Source organism: Budorcas taxicolor, chromosome 25 (assembly GCF_023091745.1).
Source record: "Budorcas taxicolor isolate Tak-1 chromosome 25, Takin1.1, whole genome shotgun sequence".
NCBI classification, from domain to species: domain Eukaryota; kingdom Metazoa; phylum Chordata; class Mammalia; order Artiodactyla; family Bovidae; genus Budorcas; species Budorcas taxicolor.
The window spans coordinates 46,533,180-46,548,927 of NC_068934.1; the positions used below are offsets into that span (position 1 = coordinate 46,533,180).

The 15,748-nt window shown below is 56.1% G+C and overlaps 1 protein-coding gene across 1 annotated transcript in view; it reads left to right on the forward strand.

Moving 5' to 3' along the window:
* LRP5 (LDL receptor related protein 5) overlaps positions 1-15,748 on the forward strand; it is a 122,725-nt gene that overhangs the window by 31,657 nt on the left and 75,320 nt on the right. Inside the window, exons 2-3 of the mRNA XM_052662433.1 lie at positions 3,679-4,075; positions 12,767-12,964. Of these exons, the coding sequence (XP_052518393.1) occupies positions 3,679-4,075; positions 12,767-12,964 (595 nt within the window). The remainder of the gene's footprint in view (positions 1-3,678; positions 4,076-12,766; positions 12,965-15,748) is intronic.

Genomic DNA, 15,748 nt, shown 5'->3' on the forward strand with positions numbered 1-15,748 from the left:
TGGGCAGGAGGCAGCCTCCCCCAGGCCTCACCCCAGGGCCTTTGCACCAGCCGTTCCCTCTGCCGGATGCCTTCCCTCTGCCATTCTCTCTCCCCCTTCAAGTCTTTGTCCAGGGGTCACCTGCTCAATGAGGCCACCCTGACCATCTTACGTGAAATGGCAGCACCCACTCCAGACCCTTCACTCGGCAACTGACTTCACCTCACCTTCCATGCTGGTTGTCTTTTCCCCCCACGTAAGACAAGGCACGAGGCTGGGTTCTTGGTTTGTTTGTGTGTCTCAGACAGGCTGGCATGGGCTTTATGACACTCTGCTGCCAGCCCGCTGGCCGGCTTGGTTCCGGTCTCAGCCCAGCGCATCCCTTCCTAGGACTGCCTGTCTGGACCCCAGCCCCTTGCCTGGGTGCTCTGATCCTGCCCAGGCCTCAGCCTGTCCCTCCCATGGGGCAGGAGGGCCCCGACCCTGGAAGCCACCGACCCCGAGGGGGTCCTGGTGGCCAAGCGTGGCTCCGTGACCAGCCGGAGCCCCTGCTAGGCTTGGGGCCGCATCAGCCAGGGCATCCCAGGCCCTAGGAGGGGCCCTGGGCGTGTAGGTGCTGCTGGGGGGCAGGCAGGCAGCCCCCTCACAGAGACCCCCGTCACTGTGAGCTCCCTGGCTGACCCGGAGAGTGAGTGAGTGAAAGTCGCTCAGTCGTGTCCGACTCTTTGCGACCCCATGGACTGACTGTAGAGCCCACGGGATTCTCCAGGCCAGAATACTGGAGTGGGTAGCCTTTCCCTTCTTCAGGGATCTTCCCAACCCAGGGGTCGAACCCAGGTCTCCCGCACCGCAGGCGGATTCTTTACCAGCTGAGCCACCAGGGAAGCAGACTTGGAATCGAGTGTGTGGTGGTCTCCAACCATCTTCGAGGCAGGAGCCGGTCCTCCTGGAAAGAGCCTGCCAGCCCCTGGCCCTCCAAAGCGGCTCCCCGCCCCAGTCTCCGTTTGGGAAAGCACGGAAAATTGGACGCCCACCTCCCCCCACCCACTAACGTCGTCTGCGGCCTTTGAAGGGTGCACCTGAACAGCCCAGCGTGTAAACGGTGGTGAAAATGTGGTCTTTCCAGTTTGGGGAGAAACAACAGAGCAACTCGGATTCTCTGTTCCCCAGGGCGGCTTCCTCACCATCTCTGTTCCCCAGGGCGGCTTCCTCCCCATCTCTCCCCAGCCCCGGCTCCCCGTCCCCCTCTGGGACTTTTGCCTCGGGGAAGGCTTTACTTACTGGGTTTCTGGCTGACAATTGGGGCTGGTGACTTGCCTCCTGGGTATTTCCTCCAAAGAGCTTCCCCTTGGGGCTGGAAAATCTCCTGTCTGAGACTCCCTGTGTGTGGGCCGTCCAGCTCTTGATGAAGATGTCAGGTGAGTTTCGTCCCTTACCTGTGGTCACCAGTGTCCACTTGAATGCCTGTGGCATCAGGGAGCTTACCTTCTCCCGAAATAGTCCCTTGCAGAGTCGCCCAGAGATGCTAACTTGTCTGTTTATTTTTAGTGTTCCGAGCTTCCAGGTGGCTCTGGTGGTAAAGAACCCACCTGCCAATGCAGGAGACTTGAGACACGGGTTTGATTCCTGGGTTGGGAAGATCCCCTGGAGGAGGGCATGGCAACCCACTCCAGTATTCTTGCCTGGAGAATCCCATGGGCAGAGGAGCCTGGAGGCTACAGTCCATGGAGTCACAGAGTCAGACACGACTGACGTGACTTAACATGCGTGCATTTTTAGTGTTTATTTATTTGTTTGCCTGTGCTGTGTCTTCGTTGTGGCATGCAAAATCTTTAGTTGTGGCATGTAGGATCTAGTTCCCTGATCAGGGATCGAACCCTGGCCCTCTACATTGGGAGTGTGGAGTCTTAGCCACTGGACCACCAAAGAAGTCCTCAGACATGCTAATTTAGAGAAGAAAGTGGAGTCTGCATCCTCAGGCTGGGGCTGGGTACACCCCGTTGCGGGGGAGGCCATGAGGCCTTGGTGTGCGTACCTGTGTGTGTGTCTGTCCCTGGGGAGGGGATCAGCTTATCCGGGAACTTTGTGACCCTCAGGAGGTTAGGAACCAGCCAGCAGGTCCTACCTTGGCCAGATGAGAGGGGATGAGCCGGGACACCTTGCTGCGAGGAATCTCGGGAACCTGGGCACATCGAGCAATGCCGGCGGGGTGGGATTACCAGTCATCTGCGCTCCAGTGGCCGGGATGACCCTGGTGACGATGAATGGGCAGGTGCCCTGGGGGTCCTGTTGCCCTGAGTATGCTGTGGGGGGTTGGTTGGCATTGGCTTTGCTGCCTCCCCCCATAGGCCTCCAGATCGAACCTTGAAGGCCCCCTTCTGCTTCTGGCCTTCACGATTCTTCCTCCTCTGAAGATCTGGACCCTCCCAGATCTGGGCTGTCCTCCCCTCACCCACCGTCCTCTGACTGGCCGGTGTCTGACGCTTGGAGGGCACCTGACTGCCAGCCGGTCCTCCAGTGGTGGGTATCACTGTCTCTCTGCTCCCCGGGCCTCTACTAATGGTGGGGTTCCGGACCCTTCTGGGCTGCCCATCCTTTTCCTTCTTCCCTCTCAGCGCAGAAGCGACTCACCGTCTTCAAGCTGGGATGCTAGGGAGTGAGAGGAGGGAGGGTGAAATGCATTTATAGAGCAGCTGCCTGTGCTGGCCCTGGGCAGGGCAGGGGCATTCTTCAGATGGGCAGGTGAGCCCTCCTGGAGTGCAGGGTCCACCAGGCCCCTGGGCATGCTGTAGCAGCTGGGAAAATGGTAATTTCCGTTTTTAATTAAAAAGACCTTTTTATTGAGGAACCTATCATTTTTGTAAACTAAATATATGCACGCAAGCAGCATGCTTGAGTATGGGTGTTCCAGAGTGTGGCACCTCTGGCGTGCTGTTGAACTTCGTTCCTCTCGAAGCCTTAACTTGCCCTTCTATAAAATGGGCCAGCTATCACCCACAACCCAGGCCTCTGTACCGAGGGCTCAGGGCACTCAGAGAGGAGCTCGCCTAGCCCCACATGCTGCGTGTGGCTGGCAGAGAGCTGTCGGCCCGTGACGACCCACGCTCTTTATTATCTGTTCGGACCTGTTCGGGGCAGGGAGGGATGAGATTCAGGACAGATATTCTCCGTGGACCATCTCCTCCTTGCAGGATGTCAGGATGCCCAGCTCGGGTGCAGTGGTAACATCCCGATGTTTGATTGTTGCCGTGTGTCGTAACGTGGCGATGGCGATGGTGGGAGTAGAAGAGCCCCGTGGGCGGTCCTGACCTGGAGCCCTCCGCGTGGCCTCTGTCCTGCAGGGGCAGGGGGCCAGGATGTGAGCCGGTGTGTGCCCTGGCAGTGTGGCCTTGTGATGGCGTCTATGGGCAGGTGATAGGCATGGCAGGAAGGGCTGTTGGGGCCTGGCAAGGGTAGGGGGGACACATGGCAGCCCTCGGTGATTTTAGTAACTACAGCTGCCTTGGAAGAGCCTCTGAACGAGTGCTGGGCCCACGCAGGCAGCTTCGCGGCAGTGGCCGGGGATGGAAGGCAGGAGCCGCGGGCCTCGGACGCAGGCCGGGTGGGGTCCCCGGGGTGGTCCGGGCACAGAGCCCCCTGTCCCAGGCTGTGCGGCCTGCAGCTCAGCCAGGGTCCTCATGCTTTGCTTCTGTCCCACAGCCTCGCCTCTCCTCCTGTTTGCCAACCGCCGGGACGTGCGGCTGGTGGACGCCGGTGGAGTCAAGGTGGAGTCCACCATCGTGGTCAGCGGCCTGGAGGACGCGGCCGCCGTGGACTTCCAGTTCTCCAAGGGAGCTGTGTACTGGACGGATGTGAGCGAGGAGGCCATCAAGCAGACCTACCTGAACCAGACGGGCGCCGCCGTGCAGAACGTGGTCATCTCCGGCCTGGTGTCACCCGATGGCCTGGCCTGCGACTGGGTCGGCAAGAAGCTGTACTGGACGGACTCGGAGACCAACCGCATTGAGGTGGCCAACCTCAATGGGACGTCCCGGAAGGTCCTCTTCTGGCAGGACCTTGACCAGCCGCGGGCCATCGCCTTGGACCCCGCGCACGGGTAAACCCAGCGCCTCACCTCCCTGGGGCAGGGGGTGGTGGTTATTCAGTCGCTCAGTCATGTCTGGCTCTTTGCGACCCCATGGACTGCAGCACACCAGGCCTCCCTGTCCATCACCATCTCCCAGAGCTTGCTCAAACTCGTGTCCATTGAGTTGGTGATGCCGTCCAGCCATCTCATCCTCTGCTGCCCCCTTCTCCTCCTGCCCTCAGTCTTTCCCAACATCAGTTTCTTTTCTTGATGGTGGGGTGGGTGGGGCCGTGATTTCCCTTTTGAATTTACTTGAGACCAAGTACCTTTTTCAGAGGAAACCAGCAGTCTTAAAATGAGTCCACCCTGCAGAATTTGTTGAAACACCCTGGAATGTTTCTTTTCTAAACTCACTGGAACTGATGTGCTTGGCCGTGGATCTGAGTTGTTAAACATCTCGGTGTGTGTATGAGTGGTGTGAGTGGGTGCGCGTGTGAGTGGGTGTGTGGATGTGTGTGTGTGAGCGGGTGCGCGTGTGAGTGTTGGAGGAGGGTCCGGGCGCTCTGCCGGGCAGAGCCCACACCTTTCACCCTCTCTGTGACTGCATCAGCTGAACACGGTGGAAAAAGTGAAACTCCCCGTCTGGATGTGGAAGTTGCGGAATTGCTGCTCTGGTGTCCTCTGGAAGCCCTCTGCTCCCTCCAGCTTCATGATCTGGCTGAGCTCACGTGACCCCCAGAGGCTCAGGGCCCAGCCCCAGTTGCAGGTGGGGTGTTGTGAGTGGCGGGAAAACTAAGAACGTGTGCAGAGTTGAAGGCTAGGCTGGAGGGGTGGAGGGGAGATGGCAAGCTGCCCTCCAGGCCATGTTCGTGGCAGGCTTTCCTAGCGGGAGCTCTTGGCTCAGTCACCCACAGCCCTCTTCCCTGTCTTTCCACCGCCTGGGAAGGACACCCCTTAGCTGCGCGGCATTAAGCCTGGTGCCCGCCCACTGGCCACGCCCAGCGCACGGCTGTGTCAGCCCACTCCTCTGCTCTCCGCTCATCAGAAACGGCTGTCAGGCATCTTTTGAACAGGAACGCAGTAGGACCCTGGTTTCTGGTCCTGATGCCCTCCGCTGCCCTGGGGGTGGTGCTGGCTGCCCTGCCTGCAGCCTGGGTGGGAGGGACCTCTCAGCCCACCTGGGGCGGGTGGAATGAGGGCTGAGGGTGGGTGCCTGGGTAGCTCGGGGAGCACGCTGGGTGAGGGGGGGCACTTGAGTGGCTGAGTAAAGTTCCTTCCGTGGGCTCCTTGGCGTGTTGACTGAGAAAGCACACTCGACTGCCTCTTGATACCAGGGAAGAGTGGTGCCTCTGGGGCCGCTGGGTTGTGTAAAAGCTGAGTGTGTGTGTGTGTTCATGCATTGCCGGAAAGTGTGTCTGAGCCACTGTGTGTGGGACTGGAGGGTGTGGGCGTGTGTGTTTGTACCTATTTGGGTGTACCTCTGAGTGCACCTGTGAGCACACGTGTGTCTGTGTCAGTGTGTACACGCATTGGGGGTGGGTGCATGAGACTTATTGCCCTGGTAGCTGACTGGCCGAGGTCAGGCCAGATAAGCCCGGTGTCCCTGCTCCTGAGGGCTGCCCCAGCATCCTGGGTCTGGGGCATGCTGGGCAGTGACTTATCTTTAGGCCCCCTCACCCCCCGAGGAGGGCTGAGCCACTCCAGCTGCCAGGGGGCCAGGCTGATCTTCCAGGAGGGTCCCTGCGTTGCCTGGGAAATGGCCCTTGCCTCAGGCCTCTCCCATCCTGCAGTGTGGCCGCAGGGGTCACAGAGGGTCACTGACTGTCTTCTGGGTCGTGGTGGCTGGGGTGGCCGAGTCCTGCTGGCTGAGAGGAGGCATCCGTCAGCATTGGGAGAGGCCCTCACAGTGCCCTGGAGGGGCTGCGGAGAGGGTGGTGTGCCCCAGGGGAGGGGGCGGCAGGGCGTGGGCACAGGGAGGGGAGGCGGGGCCTTCCTGCTGTCGGTCAGGAGCCCGGGGCATCTCTTGGTAGCATTTGAACAGAGACCTGAAGAGATAAGCACAGGAGACATCTGGGGGAAGGGTTTCTGGGCAGAGGGTGCAGCTACTGTGAGGGCCCTGGGCCTGTGGCAAGGGTGGGTGTGGGGGTGGGTGTGGGGGTGGGTGGGATGGGCTTTGAGGGGAGGGGTCGCTGGTCTGACTCATGCTTAAGGGGCTCTCTCTGGCTCTTGGAAGGAGGGGAAACTTTAGAGTGGGAGCGGGGAACTCCATGAGCAGCTGGTACTGTGTTCCTGGCAAGAGAAGGTGGATAGGACTGGGCTAGTGGGTGGGGGGTGGATGGATTAGAGGTGGTGGGCTTGAGTAGTGAGGGGTCTGTTTTGAAGCTGGAACCATCTGGATTTAGACAAGAAGGGAGGATGGTGCAGGGCTGCCCTGTGCCTCGGCATCCCCATCTGTACAGGGTTGTGACCCTGCCCCATGTCATGGACACCAAGAATGGTTATGCGTCAATAAATGGTCACTGTTGTTATGTTAAAAATGCCCCTTCCCTACCTGAAATGTAGTCTTCACATCTGTGCACAGACCTCTTTTTTTTTCTTTCTTGCAGCCTTTTGCCATCTTGGTTAGGAGGTGCTGGTGCTTGGTTGGGAGGTGTTTGGTGCTTGTTTGGAAGATGCTCAGTTGGGAGGTGTCTGGTGCGGTTGGAATGTGCTCAATTGGGAGGTGCTCAATGCTCAGTTGGGAGGTGGTTGGTGCTTGGTTGAGAAGTGCTTGTTGCTCAGTTGGAAAGTGTCTGGTGTGGTTGGAATGTGCTCAACTGGGAGGTGTTCAGTGCTCAGTTGGGAGATGCTTGGTGCTTGGTTGAGAAGTGCTTGGTGCTTAGTTGGAAGGTGTCTGGTGTGGTTGGAAGGTCCTCAATTGGGAGGTGCTGCAATGGCACCCCACTCCAGTACTCTTGCCTGGAAAATCCCATGGATGGAGGAGCCTGGTAGGCTGCAGTCCATGGGGTCGCTAAGAGTCGGATACTACTGAGCAACTTCACTTTCACTTTTCACTTTCCTGCATTGGAGAAGGAAATGGCAACCCACTCCAGTGTTCTTGCCTGGAGAATCCCAGGGACGGGGGAGCCTGGTGGGCTGCCGTCTGTGGGGTCGCACAGAGTCGGACACGACTAAAGTGACTTAGCAGCAGTAGCAATGCTTGGTTGGGAAGTACTCAGGAGGTACTTGGTGCTTGGTTGGGTGATGCTTGGTGCTGAGTTGGGAGATGCTTGGTGGTTAGTTGGGAGGTGCTTAGTGCTTAGTTGAGAGATACTGGGTGCTTGTTTTGGATGTGCTTGGTGCTCAGTTGAGAGGTATTGGTGCTTGGTTAGGAGGTGCTTGATATTTATTTGAGAAGTGCTTGATGCTCAGTTGGGAACAGTCTTCACGCTCACACCCATGCTGGCATTTCCTGTAGCATCCACAGAAGTGGTCCATCTCTGGCTCTGGCTTGTCTTATTTGAAATCTTTTCTGATCTTGCCTTTGAATTCTCTCCTCAGGTCCTGCTGGGATCACACCTCTGCCCCTGGGGGCAGAGTTGACTTTGGTGTTGACACCTTGGGCAGGATTTCTGAGGCCCCAGTCTTTCCCCCGAAGCTCCCCCTTCCCTGGTGATGTGTCTGATGTGTGATGCAGCGAAAATGGTGCTGCAAAGAGTCAGCCTCACCAGGGTGAGAACACTGCACCGTGATCCTAGGCTGGCTGTCTAGGGTGTGGTTAAGGCCAGCAGTGCCTGCTTTGTCTTCTTAAGCGCCGCTGCCCAGCAGGGGAGGACGCTAGGCTGGTGTGGAGGGACCATGGGCAGCACCCCAACCTCGCTAAACACTGGCCTGGTGGTGGCTCTTGGTGTGAGCTTGAGCTGAGTCCTGGGACAGTGGGTTTCGTTCTCTGGCCACAGACGTGAGGCTGCAGGGACATCACCACCGCCTCCCCAGCCCCGTGGGAGGCTCTCCCGTCTCCCTGTGTCTTCTTGTGATGTCCTCTTTCTGCCTCACAACTGGGCTCCCTCCTCTGATGAAGGGATACTGCCCCAGATGTCATTAGGAGGGTCCTCAGTCCTAACGTCCACCCCAGGGTGCATGACCAAGAGCCCCACAGGCAGAATTGCCCACAGACCCCGGGGATTGCACTTGGGCCGTTTCAGCAGTGGCACAGTGCAGTGCCCAGGCCAGGCACCTCTGCTGCGAGCATCAGGTGCCCCGGTGGGGGGCAGAGTAGCCCCTCTGGCCCTGAGACTCTGGGGCTGGGAGGACATCAACCCCGCACGGGGGCGGGTGATGGGGTGCATGCCTGTACCAGCCCACGAGGGGCTGTGGTGGCTCCTGGATCTCCAGCTGAAGCCAGGCTGAAACCCAACCCCCTCTTTAAAATGCAAAATGGTCCTTCCCTAAAATAAGACCCAACCACAACCGCACCAGCCGCTGCCCTCTGCGCCGAGCCCAGGCTGCAGTGCTCTGCCTCGGAAGTTGCTGGTCCTCCGTGGAGCTTGGCGGGGCCTCTGGCAGCGTCCAGGCCCTGCACGAGCACGTCCGCACCGGCCGGGCTCTGGGAGCGGGGTGGCCCGCGAGTTCCCCATTTAAGGAAACCAGCCGGCCTCTGTTATGAAACCCGGGGGAAGGAATTTGAATTATGCTCCTCGTGGAGGTCCTGAGCCTGCACTTTTTCCGGCCTTTCCCGCTGGCCTCCAAGGAGCCTTTGGGGAGGGCACGAGTGGAGGGCTCCGAGCTTTATTCTCCTGATAACTTCTGGGCAGCTGGGGGGCCCGGAGGCTGGGCTCATTCCAGGCTACTGGGGGTGGGAAACAGGCCTGCGGGAGCCTTTGCAGCTGGCCGAGGGCACCTGTGAGCCTCAGGGACCGGGAGGGGTTCACCACCGCCCCGGGCTGGCAGAGGGGCATGTGTCCTGAGGTGGACAGGCCTTGGCCCCAATGAGAAAACCACGCTGTGCTCCTGGAGCCTGTGACCAGCACAGTGCGCCCTTTCAGAGCCTCAGCTTTCTCACTTGTCCCACTGTAACAGTGATTCCTGCTCTCCCTGCATTTTGAATTGTGCTGGAGAAGACTCTTGAGAGTCCCTTTGGACTACAAGGAGATCAAAGCAGTCCATCCTAAAGGAAATCAACCCTGAATAGTCATTGGAAGGACTGATGCTGAAGCTGAATCTCCGATACTTTGACTACCTGATGTGAAGGGGTGACTCTTTTAGAAACGACCCTGCCCTGATGCTGAGAAAGACTGAGGGCAGGAGGCGAAGGGGTGACAGAGGATGAGATGATTGGATGGCATCATTGACTCAGTTGACAGGAGTTTGACAAACTCAGGGAGATGGTGAAGTGCTGCAGTCCATGGGATCGCAAAGAGTTGGACACGACTGAGCGAGGGAACAACAACCGCATTGCTTCTCGCTGGATGCACAGGAGCGTGCATAAGAGGCTTTTTGGAGAGGCGCTCTGAGTTCTCTGTCCCCACGGGGCTGGGGAACAGGGGAGCTTGTGACAGCAGTGGGGTACGGCAGGCCCCTTGCTGCACGTGAAGCCCCCTCAAGCTCGTTCTCATCATCTGTCACAACCCAGCAGCACCAGCGCTGACATGACCCCCCACCCAAGGTCGCTTGACCTCACAGATGGGGTTGGTCCTTGGAGCTCGGTCTCGGGGGGAATGGCAGCTGTGTGCATGTCATTTTCTCTCTCCCGCTGGACAGAGACCCCCAAAGGGCAAGTCTGGACCTGTTCTCCCCCACGCCCCTGCCGGCTTGGCTGGTCCCTGGTGGACGGCAGCGCAGGGTTTGTGATGAGGTTTTACCTCTGAAGATGTGGAGGTGAGAGCTCGGGGGTAGGGGAGGAGCTTGATTGGTAATAGAAGCAGCTGGAAGGGAAGCCCATTGTCCACGGAACTAGGATGCCCGTGAAGTCACGTGTTATCATTCCTGGTGTCTCTCAGCCCCTCCAGTCCCTATCTGGGCTTGAGCTCCCTCCCTGGCTGGGCCTCCCCACAACAGGACAGGTGGCTCCTAGGAGCCACCCCTTCCAGGCTGATGCCTGTTTGCCCAGCACAAACCAATCATTTGTCTCTAAAGCAGCCGCTAAGGCCGAGGGTGGTGGGGTTTGCTGATTGCTCAAGACTCTTCTGTGCTGCCCCAGAAGCGGGTATCACACCAGCTGGAGAGTCTTATGGGCCTCAAGTGGGAGGGGGCCTTTCGAGGGGAATCCAGGCCCTGTCCCGCCTCCACTCTGGAGAGACGCTGATGGACAGAGAAGGACGGGTCTGCCCTTTTGTGGCCTGTGACTCCCCCAGAGCCGAAGGGGCCGGGAACCCAGGAGATGCGTGCCCTCCAGGCCGGTGTGGGTCCCCTGTGCTCTCCCCTGAAGGGCTGCATGGAGCGGGCGCCCTGCTAGGACAGCTGGGCCCTGGTGGGGTTTGAACCCATCACCCGAGGTGCATGCATATTATCTCCGCCGCTCTCATGGTGGGACATCAAATAAGGAAGCCTCTACAGAGGCGGTGGGTTCTGGCTGGAGACCCTGAGATCGTGGTTAAGCAGAGCAGAATCACCCATAGCCCACCTAGGAATAACTGAGATGTTTGTAATTTATTTATTTTGGCCACACCAAAATAAATAGGACACGTGGGATCTTAGCCCCCTGCGATGGAAGTGCAGTCTTAACCACTGGACCGCCTGGGAAGTCCCAGCAGACTTTATTTCTTTTAAAGCAGTTTTAGGTTCACAGGAAAAATGAGGGGAGGAGTATACAGAGAGCTCCCACATATCCACGACCATTTACTGGCTTTTGACAGAGACTTAATGTCACATGTCCACCGTTGTGTTATCCTGTGATTCAGTCCTTCACTAATTTCCTGTCCAACTCTTGCGACCCCATGGACTGTAGCCCGCCAGGCTCCTCTGTCCATAGGATTTTCCAGGCAAGAACACTGGAGCGGGTTGCCGTTTCCTTCTCCAGGGGATCTTCCCAACCCAGGGATGAAACTCGGGTCTCCTGCACTGCAGGCTGATTCTTTATCAACTGAGCTACCAAGGAAAGTCCCGTATTATCCTGTAGAATCACTTTACTGCCCTCTGTATTCCACTCATTCGTCCCTCCCGAGCCCCCAGCAGCCCCTGCTCTTTTTACCGTCTCCATAGTTTTGTCTTCAGCAGAGCGTCCTGTGCGGGAACCAGAGTATGCAGCCATTTCACGCTGGCCTCTTTCGCTTACTAATAGGCATTTCGTATGGCTCCATGTCTTTTCACGGCTTAATAGCTCACTTCTCTTTAGCGCACAGTAATATTCCATTATACATGTTTTAGCTGCTTTTTAGAAGTTCCTTTATGGCATTTTTGTAGGAGGAAAAAATCAGAAGCAACTGCAAATGTTCAGTGTGGAATCACTTAAATAACTTAATGGAGCCTGGTGGGTTAATAGTCCAGTCAGTCAGTTCAGTCACTCAGTCATGTCCGGCTCTGTGTGACCCCATGGACTGTAGCACGCCAGGCCGCCCTGTCCATCACCAGTTCCTGGAGTTTACTCAAACCCATGTCCATTGAGTCGGTGATGCCATCCAACCATCTCATCATCTGTCATTCCTTCTCCCTTGCCTTCAATCTTTCCCAGCATCAGGGTCTTTTCAAATGAGTCAGTTCTTCGCATCAGGTGGCCAAAGTACTGGAGCTTCAGCTTCAGCATCAGTCCTTCCAATGAGTATTCAGGACTGATTTCCTTTAGGATGGACTGGTTGAATCTCTTTGGAATCCACGGGACCCTCAAGAGTCTTCAGCACCACAGTTCAAAAGCATCAATTCTTCGGTGCTCAGCTTTCTTTACGGTCCAACTCTCATATTCATACATGACTACTGGAAAAACCAAAGCTGTGACTAGACTGACCTTTGTTGGCAAAGTAATGTCTCTGCTTTTCAATATGCTGTCTAGGTTGGTCATAGCTTTCCTTCCAAGGAGCAAGCGTCTTTTCATTTCATGGCTGTAGTCACCATCTGCAGTGATTTTGGAGCCCCCAAAAATAAAGTCTGTCACTGTTTCCATTGTTTCCCCATCTATTTCCCATGAAGTGATGGGACCAGATGCCATGATCTTCGTTTTCTGAATGTTGAGTTTTAAGCCAAGTTTTTCAGTCTCCTCTTTCACTTTCATCAAGAGGCTCTTTAGTTTTTCTTCGCTTTCTGCTATAAGTGTGGTGTCATCTGCGTATCTGCGGTTATTGGTATTTCTCCCGGCAGTCTTGATTATAGTCCACAGGGTTGCAAAATAGTCAAATGTGACTTAGCGACCAAACGACAAGAAAATTCCCATTAAAAGAACAAGAAAGATTCCTATTAGTAAGAAGAAGATAACACTCAGAAGATATTGCTAAATGAGAACAAGTGGAAACAAGGATATTTAATTATCCAACTTTGATTAATAAATAATATATTAGTGGGGATTCCACACTTCCATTGCCAAAGGTGTGGGTTCAACCCCTGGTTGGGGAACTAAGAACCCACAAGCTTCCTGGACAAAAAAAATATACATATCACTAACTGCTTAGAAAGCAAATTGGAAGTAGTAATACCCCACGGCCTGAACACTGGATGAGGTTTCCGGGCAGATTCATTGTCTCTGTTTCATATGCTTGCATTCATGTAGACAGGAAACAAAAATCAAACAAAAGCAAGTGTTTCTGTCCTCGTTAGGTACATGTACTGGACAGACTGGGGAGAGACACCTCGGATCGAGCGGGCAGGGATGGATGGCAGCACCCGGAAGATCATCGTGGACTCCGACATTTACTGGCCCAACGGGCTGACCATCGACCTGGAGGAGCAGAAGCTGTACTGGGCCGATGCCAAGCTCAGCTTCATCCACCGCGCCAACCTGGACGGCTCCTTCCGGTAAGTCCCAGCTCTGGGCCCTCCCCTTACCCTCTGGCCCGCCAGTCCCCGCTGGGCGTTGGTTGATCCTTCTCAACTCAGGCCCGTGGTCTTGCACCTGAAACCCTGGGGGCCTCAGGCACGCAGGCCTCCTCAGAACAGAGATCAGTAATGGTGCTCACACTGTATCTGACATCCCACCCGAGCAGGGTCTGGGGAGGCACCTGTATCGATTTTATGGCAAAATATAGATGGTTCATTCTAAGTGGGATGGAAAAGGCTATAAAGAGCCCCTTGTCTACATCCAGGTTTGGCCACCAAAGCATTTTAAAATTTCAGAGTTTTTAGGGTTTCAGTATTGCAGATATGCAATTGTGGACTCAGGCCCAGGAGTTGATGGGGTTGTGATGACTTCTCTGCACATCGTCCTACCCCCAGCACTGAGCTTCTGGAGGCAGAAGTGTGGCCAGAATTGTATTCACTGCATTCCTGTCTGGCTAGAGGGCCTTACGCATAGTAGGTGCTCAATAAAATAGGCTGAATGAATGAAAAAAGTGTTGTCTTTGTTGGTAATTGCTGTTAGGGCTTGCTGGTCAGCTGGTCAGCTTAACAGCTTCCCTGCTTCATGACATTTTACATGTGGGAAACCCCCCCTACCCCCACCCCGCCCACCTGCCCGCCCTTACGACTCAAGGGTGGTTTATTCATTGACTTCCTGCCTGCTGGCTCTGTGCCAAGTCTTGGGGCTTCTCCCGTTTGAACAGACCCTGAACCTACACTGGCCGGGCTCCTGGGCCAGGCGGGCAGTGTGTGGATGCTCAGGGTTGTGATGATGCCACACGGGGAGGATGCAGCGGCTGGACCTCAGCAGACACAGGCAGACACCAGCTGGAGCAGACGTGCAGAGGTGGCAGCCTTGCCACGTTTTATCCAGGCCGTGTGCCGTGGTAATCTGCTGCCGTGTAACAATGTACCCCAGATGCTGGCGGCCTGAAACAGTGAACAGACTTCTGCGGGCATCTGAATTTAGGAGGGGTTTAGCTGGGGGGTCCTGGCTCTGAGTCTGTTCCGAGGTTATAGCCAAGCTCCTGACTGTCGGCAGGAAGCCTCAGTGCCTCTCGGCCTTCGTAGAGCTGAGCCGTGTGTCCCAGCTGATCTGAAACGTTTCCTCCCATTGTCCTTGGATCACAGCCTGGCCTGGGTCCTGGTTTGAGATTTGGTGGCCTGGGGAACCAAGGTCCTTGGATTGCTGAGTGATCCAGGCAGTTGTGAAGGGTGAGCTTTAGAGTCTACAGAGGCTGCAGGTGGGAGTGCCCTGCTCAAGGGGTTGTGATGAGGGGCAGTGAGGATGATGGTGGCATTTAAAATGTGGTGGTGGTGGTGGTAGTGATGATGGTGATGGTGTTGGTGAAGGTGATGATGGTGGTAATGATGGTGGTGGTGAAGACGTGATGGTGGTGAGGATATGGTGGCCACGTGATGATGTGACGGCTGGCCCTTGTATAACACTGGTGTTTTCCTGGACATCCGTCTGTTCATTTTGCCCTCATACCAACCCTGTGAAGTGTTTGCCATCTAGGATGCCTGTGTTTGGTCATGTCTGACTCTGTGAACCCATGGACTGTAGCCCACCAGCCTCCTCTGTCCATGGGATTCTCCAGGCAAGAACACTGGAGTGGCTTGCCATTTCCTCCTCCAGGGGATCTTCCCAACCCAGGGTTCAAACTCATATCTCTTGTGTCTTCTGCATTGACAGGCAGGTTTTTTTATTTTTTATTTTTTTACCACTGGCGCTACCTGGGAAGCCCTGTGTCTGCGGTTATGATCCGCTATAATGCCGGTGTACAGAGAGGGACGTGAACTCACCCAAGGCCGCACAGCTAGTCAGAGCCAAAGCTGGAAGTGAGGCACTGTGACCCTGGGGCCCGCTTCCAGCCCCTCTTCTACCTACTTGATTTTTCTAGCTCTGCAGGTGGTCAGTGCTCTTTATGGGTGTGCCCAGGGCTGTTCAAGTGGCACATGACTTCCTGGTAAAGAAGGTGAGCCCTGGAGCAGACGGACCTGCCAGGCCTCTCTCTTGCTCATGACTGCGGCTGGGTTGCTTCACTGCTCTGAGCCTTGGGGCCTGGGATGGGCGTTGGGGATTGTAATGGTGCTTCCCGGAGGTATTCACAGGGTCTGGTTTTATTATGCACGGTTTCTGGACACAGTAAACCCTCAGTGAAGGCAGAGGGGGCAGAGGGGACGTGGGTGGAGCTGCATCCAGGGGCCTGGGGAATCCTGAAAGGAGCAGGGAGGGTGGGTGAAGTGAGCTGAGTCTGGCACTGGCTTCGTGGGGGGCCTCCAGCTGAGGCAGGGCTCAGGGAGGAGAAACAGCCCTGAGAAGTGACAGGCGTCTGGCTTCTCAGTGACGTCATGGAAAGCAGTTTCATGGTCCCTCGGGGCGTGAACATTGAATTGGCGTAGGATCCAGCGATTCCGCTCCTAGGTTTATGCTGCTGCTGAGTGTGCTCAGTCATATCCGGCTCTTTGAGACTCTATGGACTGTAGCCTGCCAGGGTCCTCTGTCCATGGGATGTCCAAGGCAAGAATACTGGAGCCAGTTGCTATTTCCTGCTCCAGGGGAACTTCCTGACCCGGGGTCGAACCCACATCTCCTGTGATCCTGCATTGGCAGGCGCATTCTGTACCACTGAGCCACCTGGGAAGCCCTGCTAGGTTTATACCTGCAAAGAATTGAAAATCGGTATTGAAATAAATGTGTGTACATGAATATCCATAGCAGGACCATCCGCAATAGCCGAA